At 37.4% G+C, this 17,639-nt stretch overlaps 2 protein-coding genes across 4 annotated transcripts in view; one reads left to right on the forward strand and one right to left on the reverse strand.

The window, feature by feature from the left end:
* The window catches only part of LOC149813237 (uncharacterized), a 70,269-nt gene extending 60,730 nt beyond the window's left edge, over positions 1–9,539 (forward strand). The window contains exon 5 of the mRNA XM_089991976.1: positions 8,937–9,539. Within this exon, the coding sequence (XP_089848102.1) occupies positions 8,937–9,130 (194 nt within the window). The 3' untranslated portion in view covers positions 9,131–9,539. The remainder of the gene's footprint in view (positions 1–8,936) is intronic.
* Positions 9,540–10,667: 1,128 nt separating this feature from the next.
* The window catches only part of LOC149813238 (protein Dr1 homolog), a 108,528-nt gene continuing 101,556 nt past the window's right edge, over positions 10,668–17,639 (reverse strand). For all 3 annotated transcript variants that reach the window (XM_089990747.1, XM_089990748.1, XM_089990749.1), the window contains 2 exons: positions 11,062–11,130; positions 10,668–10,970 (listed from right to left, as the gene is read on the reverse strand). In XM_089990747.1, the coding sequence (XP_089846873.1) occupies positions 10,815–10,970; positions 11,062–11,130 (225 nt within the window). In that variant the 3' untranslated portion in view covers positions 10,668–10,814. The remainder of the gene's footprint in view (positions 10,971–11,061; positions 11,131–17,639) is intronic.

A 17,639-nucleotide genomic window follows, 5' to 3' on the forward strand; every position in this document is an offset into this window, starting at 1 on the left:
AATACAAAATCCAATGGTGGAGTGACGGTTATTGGGGTCACCTTCCCAATCAGAGTCAGTATAAGCAATTAAACTTAATTCAGAAGAAGATAAAAATACTCCTTTGTTTATTGTACCCTTTATGTATCTGATGATGCAAAGAATGATGCTCATATGAGTTGTAGTAGGTGCATGCTGAAATTGACTGACAACATGTACTGCATGAGCGTAATAATGCTGGGATATGTTAGGGATCTAACCAATTGCCTGTAAGGTGTGGGATCTTTTAGAAGAATCCCATCATTAATTTTCATCTTCGAACCCACAATTTCAGGAGTTTCACAAACCTTGTCATCTGTGATTCCTGATCTGTCAAGGATCTTACAAGCAAGTTTAGTTTGAGACAGAAAGTAACCTCTGTGATAAAAAGCAACCTCTATTCCTAAAAAATGTCAAAAACCCTAAGTCTGACATTTCAAAGTTTGAAGTCAAGATAAATTTAATACTTTTGATTCCTTTAGAATCATCTCTTGTTATCAACATATCATCAACATATAACAGTAATATAACAATTCCTGCATCAGATTTCTTAACAAACAATGCAGTGTCAGTATAGCATGAAGAAAAACCATTTTCAATCATTGTATTGTTAAACCTATCGTGCCAAGCTTTGGGAGCTTATTTTAAGCCATAAAAAGCTTTACGAAGACTAAGAACTTTATTTTTAGGAATTTCCATACCAGGTGGAGCATTCATGTAGACTTCTTCATTAAGGTCACCATTTAAAAAGGCATTTTTGGCATCCATTTGGTAAATATTCCATTTTCTAATGGAAGCAATGATGATGAGACATCTGACAGTAACCATACGAGCTACTGGAGCAAATGTTTTTTCATAGTCAATCATGTATTTTTGATTATACCCTTTAGCTACTAGACGAGCTTTATACCTTTCAAGAGATCCATTACTCTTGGTTTTGACTTTGAACACTCATCGACATCCTATAGTTTTCTTTCCACTGGGAAGCGTTTGAAATTCCCAAGTATTGGCTTTCTTAAGCGCTTTGAGTTCACTTTCCATGGCTTCTCTCCATTCAATACATTGTTTGACATCTTCAAAAAATTTCGGTTCAAAATATGAGTGAATAACACTTAAGCAAGCCCGATATTTAGGAGAGAAGGAATCAAAGGAAACGAATCTAGAGGGAGTTTTTCTAGTTCTTTCGATTCTTTTAGGATTTGAATCATGTGTGGAGATAGATTCGCTAGGTTCACTATATCGCTCAATAGCACTTCTAAAGGTGCGTCTATCTCTATGAGTATAAGTGATAGGGTCTTTAGATATATTTTCTTCTTGAGAGGTAGTAGGGTTAGAATTATTGTTGATTTCAAAAACTTCATTGTCACTATTATATGTTGATTCATCATCAACAACAACAACAACAACTACGCCTTCATCCCAAAACAATTGGGGTCAGCGATATGAACCAAAAAAGAAATTCATTTTGGGTCTTCCACATGAATCCTTTTCCTCCAATCATTTCTATCCAACGCCATGTCCTCAGTGAGGTTCAAAGCATTCATATCCTTTCCTATCATCTCCATCCAAGTCTTCCTAGGCCTACCCCGACCTCTTTTAACTAATATATTTTCCCATTTCTCCAACCTTCTAACTGGAGCATCATTAGGCCTTCGCCGAATATGTCCAAACCACCGTAAACGATTCTCTCGCATCTTATTTTCAATGGGTGCAACACCTACCTTCTTACGTATCTCTTCGTTCCGAATCTTATCTTTTATTGTATTTCCACACATCCATCTAAGCATCCGCATCTCAGCTACACTCATTTTTTGAATATGATGTCTCTTGGCAGCCCAACATTCCGTACCATATAGTAAAGCGGGTCTAATAGTCGTCCTATAAAACTTTCCCTTCAACCGCAATGGCATTCTACGATCGCACAGCACTCCAGTAGCACTTTTCCATTTCATCCACCCAACCTTTATCCTATGATTTACATCTCCATCAATTTCTCCATACTTTTGAATGATGGATCCCAAATATTTGAAATAATCATTCACCGGTATATCTTGCTCACCAAGCTTCACTACACTCCCATCACTACTTCGTTGCTTACTAAACCGACATTCCATATATTCAGTCTTACTCTTACTCAACTTAAAACCTCTAGCTTCCAATGTCTGTCTCCATAATTCTAACTTAGCATTAACCCCAGCTCTAGACTCATCAATCAAAACAATATCATCAGCAAACAACATACACCACGGTACATTTTCTTGAATTGATCTCGTAAGCTCATCCATCACTATCGCAAATAGGAAAGGGCTTAAAGCAGATCCTTGATGTAACCCAACCGTTATCGGAAAATTGGTTGTCACCCCTTCACAAGTGCGGACATTGGTTACTACTCCTTCATACATATCTTTAATTATACTAATGTACTTGAGAGAAACACCTTTCTTCATCATTGTCCACCAGAGAACGTCCCTAGGTACTCTATCGTATGCCTTCTCTAAATCAATAAAAACCATATGCAAATCTTTGTTCCTCTCTCTATATCTTTCAATAAGTTGTCTAAGAAGATGTATAGCTTCCATAGTTGATCTTCCAGGCATAAAACCAAATTGATTCTCCGATATCATGACAACCTTCCTCAACCTAGACTCAATCACCCTCTCCCAAAGTTTCATAGTATGACTCATGAGTTTTATACCACGATAGTTTGTGCAATCTTGTATATCACCCTTATTCTTATATAAAGGCACCAAAGTACTCTTCCTCCACTCATTAGGCATCTTATTTGTTCGCCAAATCAAGTTAAAAAGATTTGTCAACCATTCTAAACCTTTCTCTCCCAAGCATTTCCAAGCTTCGATAGGTATACCATCTGGGCCAACTGCCCTTCTTGATTTCATTTTCTTCAAAGCCTCTGCAATTTCTTTCTTTTGAATCTTGCGCATGAAGTCACGATTTATCTCATGAAAAGGAATGGAGAAGTCTCCAAGATCTTGAGCACGACTATCATTAAATAGCTTATCAAAATAATCTTTCCATCTCTCCTTAATCTCCTCATCTTTGACTAAAACCCTTTGCGTTTCATCTTTGATACATCTAACCATACCCAAATCCTTCGATTTCCTATCTCTCATCTTTGCAAGCCTATAAATATCCTTCTCGCCTTCTTTGGTATCCAACTTGTCATAAACCTCCTTATATACCTTAGCCCTCGCGTTTCGAACAACTTTTTTAGCTTCCTTCTTTGCTATCATATACTTCTCCAAATTCTCATTATCACGACTCTTACTTAGATTTCTATAACACTCTCTTTTAACCTTAATAGCTAATTTGACATCCTCGTTCCACCATGATGTATCCTTACCTAGTGGTGCACCGCCTTTAGACTCACCCAATACCTCCTTAGCTACTTTTCTCATACCACCCGCTATCTTATTCCACATTGATTCTGAATCCTCCTCGAGACACCAATCAACTTCCTTAACTACCTGCTCTACAAACATTCCTTGTTTAGCTCCTTTCAGTGCCCACCACTTAATTCTAGGATCTATCCTATGTCTATCCCTTTTGTGGCATTGTCTAATTCTAAGATCTAAAATTAAGACTCTATGTTGTGTAGCTACACTTTCTCCTGGTATAACCTTACAATCGATGCAACAACCCCTATCTCTCTTTCTAAGTAGGAAAAAATCTATTTGACTCGTATTAACCCCACTTTTAAATGTTACTAGGTGAGACTCCCTCTTCCTAAACCAAGTGTTTGCTAAGATCATATCATAGGACAAACAAAAATCTAAAATCCTTTCTCCACTTTCATTTCTTTCTCCTATACCATAGCCTCCATGGATATTCTCAAATCCATCCCTACTAATGCCTACATGTCCATTAAGGTCACCGCCGATGAAAAGCTTTTCTCCATAAGATGTCTCTTGTACTACTCCATCTAAATCTTCCCAAAATTGATGCTTAATGGAATCATCTAAACCTACTTGAGGTGCATAAACACTAATAATATTAATAATATCCGTACCTAATACTAATTTAATAAGTAAAATTCTATCACCCTTCCTACGGACCTCAACTACATTATCTATAAACTGACGACTCATAACAATCCCTACTCCATTCCTATTCCTATTTATTCCTGTATACCAAATCTTATATCCCCAAGGTTCTATCACTTTAGCTTTCTCACCTACCCATTTGGTCTCTTGAAGACATAAAATATCAATCTTTCTCCTACACATAACATCTACTAACTCTACAAACTTACCAGTTAAAGACCCTATGTTCCAAGTGGCTAACCTAATTTTATGGTCTTGGACTAACTTCTTTACCCCCACCCGTCCAACAAAGTGAGGGAACCCTTGCCTATTTGACACCACACCTGGGCGCCGGTGTGACGCGTCGCTTCTGGGCGACGACCTAACAACCCTTGCACATTTATCACTGCCTCCGGGCCTAGAGAGTACAGCGCGTCGCTCAGTAGGGAACGCCCCAACGAAATTCTCATATTGGTTCATTTTCATAGGATATGACAAAGTTTTTATGCTGGCTGTCACAGGCCTACCGCAACCCTCCTCCTTTATCCGGGCTTGGGACCGGCAGTGTATAACTACACAGGCGGAGTTGATTCATCATCACTAGAGATATATCATCTTTAGATAATAGATAAAAAAGAAATGAATAATCGACATTTTCTAAATGAGATTCATTCTTTTCAAAACCACTATCATTTTCCAAAAACGTTACATTCCTTGAGACATAACTTATCATTCTTAGTATCATAACATCGGAACCTTTTTTGGATTTCGGAATAGCCAAGAAAAGCACAATGAATGACTTTTGGTGAGAGTTTATCATTTTTATATGTAAGGACAAAACACTTACAACCAAAAACTCTTAATCTATTATAATCGGGTTCTTTTTCATATAGAGCCTCAAAAGGAGAAATTTTGTCTAAATTTTTGGATGGAAGACGATTAATAAGATAAATGGAAGCAAGAGCTGCCTCGGCCCAAATTTTTTTTGGAATACTTTGGAAAATAAGAAGGGTTCTAGTGGTCTCAATGATATGCCTATATTTCCTTTCGGCCAAACCATTTTGTTGTGGGGTCTTAGGATACGATCTTTGATGGACAACACCATAGTCTTCAAGATATTTTTTAAATTCATTAGAGAGATATTGACGTCCGAAATCGGTCTTAAATATCTTTAAATTACTATTAAATTGATTTTTGATCATCATATGTTATGATTTAAAACATGAAAAAACTTCATGCTTATGTTTGAGAAAATAAATCCAACAATATCGTGAAAAATCATCCACAAAAATCACATAATAGGCAAAACCTCCATTGGATATAACGGGTGTCGGTCCCCAAACATCCGAATGAATAATTTCAAAAGGTTTAGTGGTAAACATAGATATTTGTTCAAAGGCATACTTCTCATTTTTTCAAGAATGCAATTATTACAAGAGAAAGTACTTTTACAAAGATTTTTAGTAAAGTCCAAATAGGACAACTTGGTGATATTGGGATGACCAAGTCTTTTGTGTCAAACATTTATGTCTTTATGTTGGGCCACATTACAAAATGGGGTTTTTGGAATTTGAAGAGAGCCCACATAGTATGTCTCCCTTCCTAGAGCCTTTCCGAATCAACCTCCCGGACCGGTGATCCTGTATTAAACATTTATTAGATGAGAATTGAATGTCACACCCAAGGTCCGAGAGTTGGGAGACGGAAAGTAAGTTCAAATTCAATTTTGGTATAAATCTAATTTTTGGAATAAAGAAGTTTTGGGTTTTAAAATTTTTAATTCCCTTAATTTCAAGAGAAGTGTCATCCGCGGTTGAAACAAAAGATGGTGACAAACTTTCAAAGTATTCGGAAAGAGAGGAAATGTTTGGAGACATATGAAATGAAGCACCGGAATCTAAAAGCCAAGAAGTTTTACCTGGAGGGGACGGAGTAGACACGGCGTCACCGAAAATAGCTCCCTTAAGAAAAGGTTGAAGAGCTTCTATAATTTGATTTAGAGATAGAGCTCCATTTGTAGATTCATTTTTTTGTGGTTGAGATGTGGTGGCCATTGCTAGTAATTTCTTTCACTTAGGAAAACCAGTTTAATATGACTCAATTCTTTGCAAAAGTGACACAATTTTGCTATAGTCCCTTCTTCCACCTTAACCACCTTGATTTTGGCTTTTAAAATAAGGAGGTTTATATCAGAGTTACAGGAAGCGCCTAGGTAAAAGGGGAAGCACGCTTCGGAAGCGCGAAACGTCGCGCTTTCAAAGCATGAGGGAAAACGTCCCCCTTTTTTGGGAAGCGTGCTTCCCTTTTATAGGAAGTATGTTTCCCTTTTATGGGAAACGAGCTTCCCATTTATGGGAAGCACGCTTTCCCATTTTTTCCATTTTTTTCCCTTCCCCCTCGCTTCCGGTTCGCTTCCTAGGTCGCTTTCGGTTCGTTTCCTAGGTCGCTTCCGAGACGGTTCAGAATTTTCTTCTAAGTGGTCCCACGTTTTCCTGCTTCCTAAATTTTTGAAAATGCCTCGCTTCCCGCTCCCGCTTCCTCGACTGGTAACTCTGGTTTATATGTCCTTAAGTTGTTCTCAGGCCTAAAAACGACATTAGCTCCATCACACTCATCTTGATTTGTGGGCATTACAAGAACACTTGGATTTTGCTTGCTAATGCCCATACGAGTTTCCTCTCTACTTAATTTAGTAATGACATCTTCAAGAGAGGGAGAAGTGAACGAGGATAGGAGAGAAAATCTAATTTGCTCAAACTCGGGCCTTAGCCCATTCAAAAAGTTGAAAAAACGATCTTCTTCTAGTTGCTTATGACGAAGCTCTATGGCTTCTCCACTCCACTTAGGTTCGAGCATAGCAAGCTTATTCTAAATGGAAGAAAGTTTGACAAAATATTCTCTTATAGTCATCTCTCATTGAATAAGGGTTAGCGCCTTCTTTTGGAGGTAATACTTCTGAAACAAGTCTCTCGAAGTGTACATCTTCTCAAGGTACTCTCATGCTTGAGAAGTCTTTTTAAACTTTATGATATTGGCGTTGATTCTAGTCTCAACAGATGAGAAAATTCATGACAAAATCTTGAAGTTCTTCATTTCTCACTCATGTTTTTTGCTATATTCTTCAAGAGTCTTCGTTCTTTCATCTTCCTCAAGAATTTTGATTTCACCTCTTTCAACCAAAGTAATTTTAGGCTCCGGTTTCGGAATCGAACCTTGAACATAACCTCAAAGCCCTTTTCCTTTAACATGGGCTTCCATATTTCCGTCTCATACGTGATAATTGGAGCCATTGGCTTAAAGCCAAGAGAGAAATGAGTCTTTTTCACTCATTAGAGAAATAAGATGAAGGAAAAAATAGGTACCACAAAGATATTTTAACTCTTGTTGTAGTAATCTTCTAAAATATTTGATGATAATCACAAAAAAATTGAAGGCATGCTTTTCAAGGCACTCAATATTGTGAAGAATCACAAGATTTTCTTTTCCAAGCAACCTGGCTCTGATACCATGTGAAAATCTCTATAAAAAGAGATTTTGTGTATAAACACAATGCTAGAAACACGAAGTGTGCACAAATGCACAAAAGAGAACTCTCACAAGTGCACAAAGGCATGGATACAAATGCACAAGAGCATAAAAAATATCAACTTCAATATATTGGGTCCCAAGAGGGGCTTTATAAAAGCATTAAAAGGCTAGAGGGGGATCACCCCTATATGCACAAATGAGAAGGGGGGCCTCCAACATACACGTTGGAGTCCCTCCAACGGTTATAAATATAACTGTTGGAGGGGGGGCTCCAACGTATATGTTGTGCCCCCCCCCCCCCCCCCCCCCTCTATTACAATATGAAAAAACAAAAATAAAAAAAGTAAAAAGAAAGAAATAAAAAATAAAAAGAAAATACAATCATGTTCTCAAATGAGAATATGCGTAAAATGTGTGAAATGACCGAAACACCCTTATCAGCTTTGAATATATATATATATATATATATATATATATATATAAAGAACATTACATTTTAACACCTCCCCTCAAACTTAGGGTGATATAACCAAAAGTTTGCCAAGAAGGAAGTTAAATCTTGGAGAGCACAACGCCTTGGTGAAGAAGTCTGTCAGTTGATATTCTAATGTAACATAAGGAAGGTCAATGGTTCTTAAATATTCTTCACGAACATAGTGGCAGTCCATCTCGATATGCTTCGTACGCTCATGAAATGTGTGATTTTTGACAATGTAGATTGCACTTTTATTATCACAACATAATTTTGTGGGCCTAAAACTTGAATATTCATATCTTCCAACAAGCTACGAATCCAAACAATCTCTTCATCCAACAATAGGATTTTGATCCATCACAACCCAGTTTGGCGCTAATGGTTTGTAATGGTTATCACTTTATGTTCTTCATGTTTGTCTCTTTGCAAATGAAATCCAGAGATTGTTTGTCCTTTTCATGATATCGGGTTGGAAAAATTCATCTTAGCAGCAACTATATATTGTGCCATAATAAGTACTGCATGAGGAAAAACCACTAAACTAATAAGATAAATATAACGTCCATTAGTGGAATTTAAACTTTGAACTCAATTTTATGTCCCGGCTATCATTTGGACCGTCCTATTCCCAGTTCTTTCCATAACACAGAACCTGCCAACAGGACTCTGGTGGCGCTACCATGCATTCTAACATTTGCTTCTTTTTTTTGTATGTGTGTGGTGTGAAATGAACCTTGGATGTTTCTGCAATTTTAGGGCCATGCTTCTTGATCCCCTTTGTATTAGACATCATGCGGACAATGTTTATTCGCCCTTCCCCTTTGCTGCAATGTTTTTATTTTTTGCTTTTTGTTTATAATGGTGTATATCCACAGAGGAAGAGACAACGGTGATGCATGAGGAAACTAGACCATCTGATGCAAACCTTTTTACTGGGAACTGCATGGTTGATCGCATTCAAAAACCACCGAGACAAGTCAAGACCGTTTGCAAGCTTCACAAAGTTCTCAAGTTTCAGCTCCAAACTGACAGTAATCTCAACATGTCAGCACATGCACGAGCTAAATAGTCTTCTTGTCTAGTATTACATGATGGAAAAAGTTAACGCTTGTGTATGACTTGGGATAATGTATCTGAAAAATTCCACGTATTCCTTGCCTTGCATCGGTCCTCTAAGATATTGGACGGATAGAGGACTTTTAAAATTCTAAATGGATTTTTTTTCAGTAGTTTGTTTGGTTTAGAACAAGGTAAGTAATATTGATATGGCTGCTAAGTTGATAAATTTTCTCAAATTTACTAGTGCGACATGGTAAATCCTCTCATCTTTTCCAACAATGAATTGATGATTTATTTCATCTTCAACCATGGATAATTAGAAAGATTACTGTGGTTCGCTGATATGTTATTAGTTTGACTCTCTCATGGATTAGTTGTAATACTCATCAATCAATTAGAAAAAGTATTGTATTTTCCAACGTTTGAATGGCTAAGAGTTATTTGGTGACAACTTGCATGGCAGATTCAACAAATTGTTTGGTATCATAGTTTTGTGCTAAGAATAAACGCGTGGTTTTATTACATCATTTTCTATATTGTGCAGAGTTGTTGGCGCTATAAATTATGTAAGATGCAGTAAATTTGTTTCATTAAGATGTCTTAGTCTGATTGCTGGTTACATTTCTAAGAGAACAGTTGCATCAACGTTATGAAGTGTAGATATTCTTTTGGTCCTTCGATTATGCAAACCACTCCAAGTGTCATGTACGGTATGGTGCGGGTTGCTGACACGGTGAAAGTGCAGTATGGTGCCATTGTAGCGAAGCCATGTGAAGCTTTTTTTTATTTGATTCACGAACCGGGGATTAAGACCTTCCTCAACTATGCATTTACTGAGGTTTGAATCTACCCCTCAATCTGAGGGTTTATCTTTCCATAGTATGCATTCTGCATCTGAACTGTACAAAAACGGTTTGCAGCCAGAACCATGTGAATCACGGTTGCAAAGCTGCTTTTGCATGTTTCTTATGAGTAGCGAGAATCCTTTATGGTATGGGAGCTCGTAATATCATTTCATTGAGACTATTTACATATAAAGAAGCAAATATCTGAGTGCACACACACACAGGTGGTTTGCACTAGAGTTTAGGCTATGAGGCCGACAATCATTGGAGTGGATAGTAGGAAAATGTCATATTTATGCAACAAGAAAATGTCATATAGTCGAACTCTGGTTTGAAGACAACTCAAAAAAGGCTGAAAGCTGGTATTCTGTGAGGTTAGTTTTGATCAACGAGATTTTTCTTCGGCTGCTTGTAAGTTTGCCTGGAATCCAAAGTCTTACTTGGACCAATAGTTCCTGGTTAAACTTGTGTTGTGAGGCAGGAGTAAGTTGTTGGACCTTAATTGTCTTAGATTGATTGGGCACTTTGATGTAGTAAGGTTCATAATCCATGGTCGGACGATATGGATGGACTAATCAATTGTGAATTGAGAACATAATTCAACAAATAAGATTGGCAATAACCAAAAATAAGGCAAGCAATGACAACTTCCATCCAGATAATAGAGGAACAAAAAATAGCCGACAAAGAACACAAGCCAGAAACATGAAATACATTTTTCCTTTACACATAAGAATGCCATTACATACAAATAATCCTGCTGATCGACAACAGCAACACAACTTAAGCCATAAATGGCACTCTGAGTGCAACCATCATGACACCTAAACATTTTATAAACTGAAGGTACTAGCTATCCTGATTTGTATCAGGTTCGGACTGTTTGGGAATGTTTGTCCCGTTCATCCTTGCACGAGCCTCAGCAAACATCCTCTGTTGCTCTGCCAAGGCTTCTTCCTCAGTCATCTCAGCTCCACTGCTCCATTTCCCAGCTTTCGGTGAGTCCTGTCAAGTTAGAATTTTAGATATGGAGGCAATTCAGGGCATCACTACTTACATCAAAAGAGGACATCATGTAACAGCAAAGAATACGCACCAGTGTCTCAAGCTTATGAAGTTCATATGCAGCATAAACCTCCTCAATATACTCTCCAAAACCAAGTACCTGCATGTATAATTTTTAGTTAAACCACATTGTCAGGTCACAACAGAAAACACCTGACAATACAGTGTTGCACCCAGTGACAAAAGTTTAGACTGAAAATGATGACAAACCTTTTTCTTGTTAGAAGTCTAATTTTTTTATTTTTCTCATGTTTTTGTCAGCAAGAGGCTAGAAAATATACATGGTATCAGAGCTTGGATGAATGCCATCAAGAAACAAGGGAAGGAATGGATCAGCTAGTCACGTCACACTTGGCCTAGTGAGAAGGGGTTGGTGCTTGGTAATTTTGCTTTCATCAGTACGAGTTTAGAAGGTTTATTTTGATTTTTGTGATTTCACTCATGATGACATGTTTGATTTCATGAACTGCCATACAATTAGCATCTGCCCAATAAATTTTAAGTACATGACTTGAGAGTAAAAGAGCCTTGGTGGTTTCAAGAATATGTTAATTCTCTTTCTACAACCCCATTTTGCTCAGGTGTGTAAGAGGAAGACTTGTGATGAGCAATCCCTTTTTCCTACAAGAAATTTTGGAACATATGACTAAATATTTTTCCCCTGAATCTGAGCCAAGAGTTTGAACCTTAGCAGAAAATTGTTTTTCAATCATCAATTAGAATTTCTTGAAGATCTTAAAAAGTTCATTTCTATTTCTCATAAAAAATCCATGTACATCTTTTACAATCATAAAAAAAGGTGACAAAGTAAGAAGAACCATCATTAGACAAAACTAGTTAGAGACCCTACAAATCTGAATGTACAAGATCAAAAACTCTATCAAGCTCTACTTTTGTAGACTCAAAGGGTAACACATGACTCTTCGCTAACCTACAGCTTTCACATTCTTTTACCTAAACTAACACAAACACTTTAGACCCACTAAATCTATTTGAGAACTCTAGGTACTAAAGCTTGGAACTAGAGATGTGGCTAAGACGCTGATGCCATATCATAGACTCATCTAGAAGCTGTCCAAATCTTCTCTATGAACACATATTCAGCCATTCTAGACAATACAGATCCTCTCTAATATGACCAATCCCAATCCTCCTTGATAGTTTGATCATGCAAAACACAATCAATATGAGAGAATATCACATTCCAATTGAGTTCAATTAATTGGTCAACAGAAATAAGATTCATAGCAAGAGAAGGCACATGATGAACTTGAGGAATATTTAGTTTACCCCTAAGACCAAATGCAGGAGTAATGGATCCAACCTTAGCAATGGGTCTGGAGGAACTATATGCAGTGAGAATAATGCCACTACAAGGGTGACAATTGGCTAAAATAGATTTATGAGCAATCATGTATTATGAAGACCCGAAATCTATTAGCCAATAAGAGAAACTATCAAAGATTTCTACCTAAACAGACCTCGAGAAAGAGTGGAATAAAATGTTGGGATCAGTGTTGTTAAAATCATGCTTCAAGGCACAAAAAGTGCGCCTCGCCTTGTGGTGAGGGCCCTTTGGCCTTGAGGCGCACATAAAAAGCGCAAACCAAAGAGGTGCACACCTCATACGCTATGAGGCACACATCTCATGGCAAGGCATGCCTCAGCTTGAGGCATACGCCTCATTTTGTTTGGGTCAAAGCCCCCATTTGACCCGGGCCTCCCCCCTCTCATCTCTCACTCTCATCTCTCGCCCTCTCTTTCTCGTCTCTCACCCTCCTCCCTCTTGTTGTCTCCCTCTCTCTCTCTGCCGAAAGGAGGAAGAAGAAGGCCTCATCCTCTCTCTCTCTCTCTCTCTCTCTCTCTCTCTCTCTCTCTCTCTCTCTCCACACACACACATGCAAAACAAACACATGCTATGTCCTTGTTAGTCCACCGACATTATTATTGTTCATCAAGTTGAAAATTAACATTGTTTTGACAGCTAACCTTTCTAAAAATTAACATTTCTCCATCCCTCTGAACTTTTTTAACCACTCAAGGGATGAACCACGTAACCAGCTAACCTTTATAAATTATATATGATGCAATAATTTTGTTATTCAAATAATTGCCATAATATTCATATCGGTTGCATTTCAAGTTTGCTTTGTTCTATATGTTTTCTTGTGAAAGTCGCTTAAATGTTTCTATTTCATCTCTTTAAGTGACAATCTCAAATTCATTTGATATGCATCTGGATAGATATTAGATATTCATGCGTATGATATGCACAATTACAAATTGATCAATTTAGGATCAGATTTATGTATAACAACAACAAACAACTACGCCTTCATCCCAAAACAATTGGGGTCGGCGATATGAACCAAAAAAGAAAATCATTCTGGGTCTTCCACATGAATCCTTCTCCTCCAATCATTTCTATCCAATGCCATGTCCTCGGTGAGGTTCAAAGCATTCATATTCTTTCCTATCATCTCCATCCATGTCTTCCTAGGCCTACCCCGACCTCTTTTAACTAATATATTTTCCCATTTCTCCATCCTTCTAACTGGAGCATCATTAGGCCTTCGCCGAATATGCCCAAACCACCGTAAACGATTCTCTCTCATCTTATTTTCAATGGGTGCAATGCCTACCTTCTTACGTATCTCCTCATTCCGAATCTTATCTTTTATTGTATTTCCACACATCCATCTAAGCATACGCATCTCAGCTACACTCATTTTTTGAATATGATGTCTCTTGGCAGCCCAACATTCCGTACCATATAGATTTATGTATCAACTTAGAAAATACATATTCCAATTAGAATCATGTACATGATCATCTTCATGTACGTAAATCGGCTATACAAAACTTTTTCAAGAGCTGATCAGATTCGTTTACATGCTCAATTTCATGTACTCAAATCAACTATGTGGCAAATTTAATGTACACATCAGATTCATGTACATGTATCGACCCATTATAGAATATCAAATACAGGTCAGATTCATATACATGTATCGACCAAACAGAAAAAGATTTGCAGCTGATCTGATTCATGTATCGACCAAACAGAAAAAGATTCGCAGCTGATCTGATTCATGTACATGTATCGACTAGTCACAAATATCATCGACTGGGCTGATTCATGTACATGAACAAGTTCATGTACAGACATATATAGCATTCAGCTGGTCTACTTCATGTACATGAACAAGTTCATGTACATGAATCGGATCAGCCAGACACATATACCATTCAGCTGAATAGAAAAAAAAAACTAATTGCTGAAAAATAATTTATAAATAATTGGTATGATCCATGTACATGATCAGATTCATGTACATGGATCGGCCTGTCATATGTAAACATCTTCACAGCTGGTCTGATCCATATACATGATTAGAATCATGTACATGGGTCGACCAGACCTGAATAATCAGGTAATTAGGCTAGTCTAATCCATGTACATGATCAGAATCATGTACATGGGTCGGCTAGACCTGAATACACATATAAACAACTAGTCTGATCCATGTACATGATCAAAATCATGTACATGGGTCGGCCAGGCACATGATTAACATGTCACAACTGGTTTGTGTTAAAACATATGTAATAATACCATAATACCCGATAGGGGTATTATGGTCATTTCACAAAGTACCCCATAGGGGTACTTATTTTGTTTCTCTTATTTTACTATTTTTTATTTTTATTTTTATTTTTAAATTTGTATTTTTTGGATACCGAAAAGGGGCCCCACAATGGAGTCGTTGGGGCCCCCAACGGTCACATATGTGACCGTTGGGGGCTCCCAACGACTCTATTGGGAGCCCCTTTGGTCTCCTTTTCTTATAAATAGGGGGAACCCCCCATGTATGTTGTATTACTCTTGAGAGCTCCTCTTCAATAATAGTGATATTATTTTTCATGTGTGTTGCCTTTTTATAAGGCCCTTTGTATATCCCTTAGTGAATTTCCTCTCTTGTGCTTGTTGCACTTGTCCGTGTGGGACATAGTGAATGCTTTAGCATTCTTGGCTTCTTCCGCTTATTTCATTACATGGTATCAAAGCCATACGATCTTCTAAAGGTAAAATCTTGTCTCTCTCTACTTCCTTTCTTTCTCACATCTTCATTGTGTAGCAATGGAAGTCAAGATCGATCTATCATTCAAACTCAATGGAAAAAATTACATGATGTGGGCATCCGCAATGGAGAATAATCTCAAAGGCAAGAAGCTTTGGGGTTATGTAATGGGAACCGTTCCAGAACCCCAACTTAAGCTCACAAAGATGGAAGGAGATCAAGAGAAAGTACTTGAAGGCGATGCTCGTCTCAAGGCCATTGAAGATTATAATCATCAAATGGAAGATTGGGAGAGCAACCATGCAAAAATCCTAGCATGGTTTATGAATAATGTCGAACTCAAGGTATGTGCAAATATTGCAAAATTCCGCCGGGCAAATGAAGCTTGGTTTTTTATGAAGGGTATGTTTACCCAAAAGGATCTTGCAAGATCTTATTTTTTGCAAGAAAAAGTGAGAACCACAAAACAAGGTGACATGAGCATACAAGACTATTATAGTGCTCTAAATCCTTTGTGGGATGAATTGGCTCTTTTAGAGCCTAAATGGGTATCTATGGAGGATGTGGTACTAAGACAAAAACAAATGGAACAAGATAGATTGTTTCAATTTTTATTTGGGCTTCGTCCCGAATTTGAACAAGTTAGATCCTCACTCCTCCATAGATCCACGTTTCCTCCCTTAGAAGAGGCTATTGCCGAGATTACTCAAGAAGAGACTAGACATAATATGGGTAAAAGCATTGATGAAGTTCTTGTCGTATCTAAACCCGGCAATCATGTCAAAACATACAAACCACCTCATTTTGGTAAGCAAGGGAGTGGTGGGAGAAAAATGATTATATGTCATCATTGTTATGAGCCGGGACATATTAAACCCGTTTGCCCAAAGCTAAATGGAGCATTCAAGCCAAAGGTGGCTTCCGTTGAAGAATCATCCACCAAAGAAGATGACGGCAAGAACGGGGATCTCAAAGATACTCTTGGACAAATTTCCTTGGCTCTCCAACAAATTCTAAAGGCTACTTCTTCCACCTCCGGTGCCGCAATTGCCTCATCATCACCTCCCGGTACGTACTCTTGGATTTTAGATTCCGGAGCTTCTTTTCACATGACCCCTCATGAAAATGCATTAACCAATGTGCACACCAATTCAAAAATGTCTTGTGTCTCTACGGCCGATGGAACCTTTCTCAAAATAAATGGTGTTGGAACTCTTGATTCTAAAAATGTTTAAAATTTTCTTGTTCCAAAAGTTAGAATAGTTCCAAAATTAAATCTTAACCTCTTTTCCGTTTCTCAAATAGCCGACCATGGATGTGAAATATCTTTCTCATCCCAAGGGTGCTTTGTGCAGGATCTCCGGTCCGGAAAGCGGATTGGGCAAGGCCATAGGAAGGGAGACCTTTATTTTATGGATAATTTAATGCTTCCAAATACCTCATTTTGTACTTATGTCCAAGACAAAAATATTGAAACTTGGCATAAAAGGCTTGGACATCCAAGTTACTCTAAAATGTATCTTTTTCCTTTTGGACACAAGTTTTGTAAAGAAAAAGATATCAATTGCAAAGATTGCATTTTTGGCAAAATGAAGTCTACTCCTTTTCCTATTAGATCCTTTGTGACAACAAGACCTTTTGAATTGGTGCATTCCGATGTTTGGGGACCATCTCCGGTTCTATCTAAAGGTGGTTATTCGTATTATGTTACTTTTATTGATGATTATACTAGATATGTATGGATTTATTTTCTTAACTTTAAATCGGAAGTTTTTAACTTCTTTAAAGAATTCCATGCAAAAATTCAAAATCAATTTCAAAGTCAAATATCCATTCTTAGATCCGATTCGGGTGGAGAGTACTTATCAAATGATTTTCAATCATATCTAAAACAACATGGCATTTGTCATCAAAAATCTTGCCCAAGAACTCCTCAACAAAACGGTCTAGCGGAAAGAAAACATAGGCATATTTTGGAAACCACTAGATCCTTACTCATTTCTAAAAATATTCCTAAAAATTTTTGAGCCGAAGCCGTATTAACCTCCACCTATTTAATCAATAGGATGCCATCTTCAAATTTGAATAATATCTCTCCTTATGAAAAACTTTTTAATATGACACCCGACTACAATCGTCTTCGGATTTTTGGGTGTAAATGCTTTGTTCTTTTACATAAAAGAGATAAATTGTCACCTAAAGCAATAGAATGTGTATTTTTAGGATATGGTGAAAATAAAAAAGGCTATAGATGCTTTGATCATAAAAACAATAAGTTATTTGTCTCCAAAGATGTAACCTTTTTAGAAGATGAAAATGGATTTGACATATTGGAAAAATCAAATGAAATTGATTATATGTTTATCAATGATCTTTTAAAAGATTCAAATGATGACTCTTTGAGTCATCCGGAAGTTTTAGAAAATACTCATGATTCTCATGATAATGATGTATCAACAACTAATGGTGACAATCTCCAAGTATACACTCGGCGTGAGGAAGCCCAACCTATTAGTGCTTTAGAAAA

Source organism: Nuphar pumila, chromosome 16, assembly GCF_984573655.1.
Source record: "Nuphar pumila chromosome 16, dmNupPumi1.hap1.1, whole genome shotgun sequence".
NCBI classification, from domain to species: Eukaryota; Viridiplantae; Streptophyta; class Magnoliopsida; order Nymphaeales; family Nymphaeaceae; genus Nuphar; species Nuphar pumila.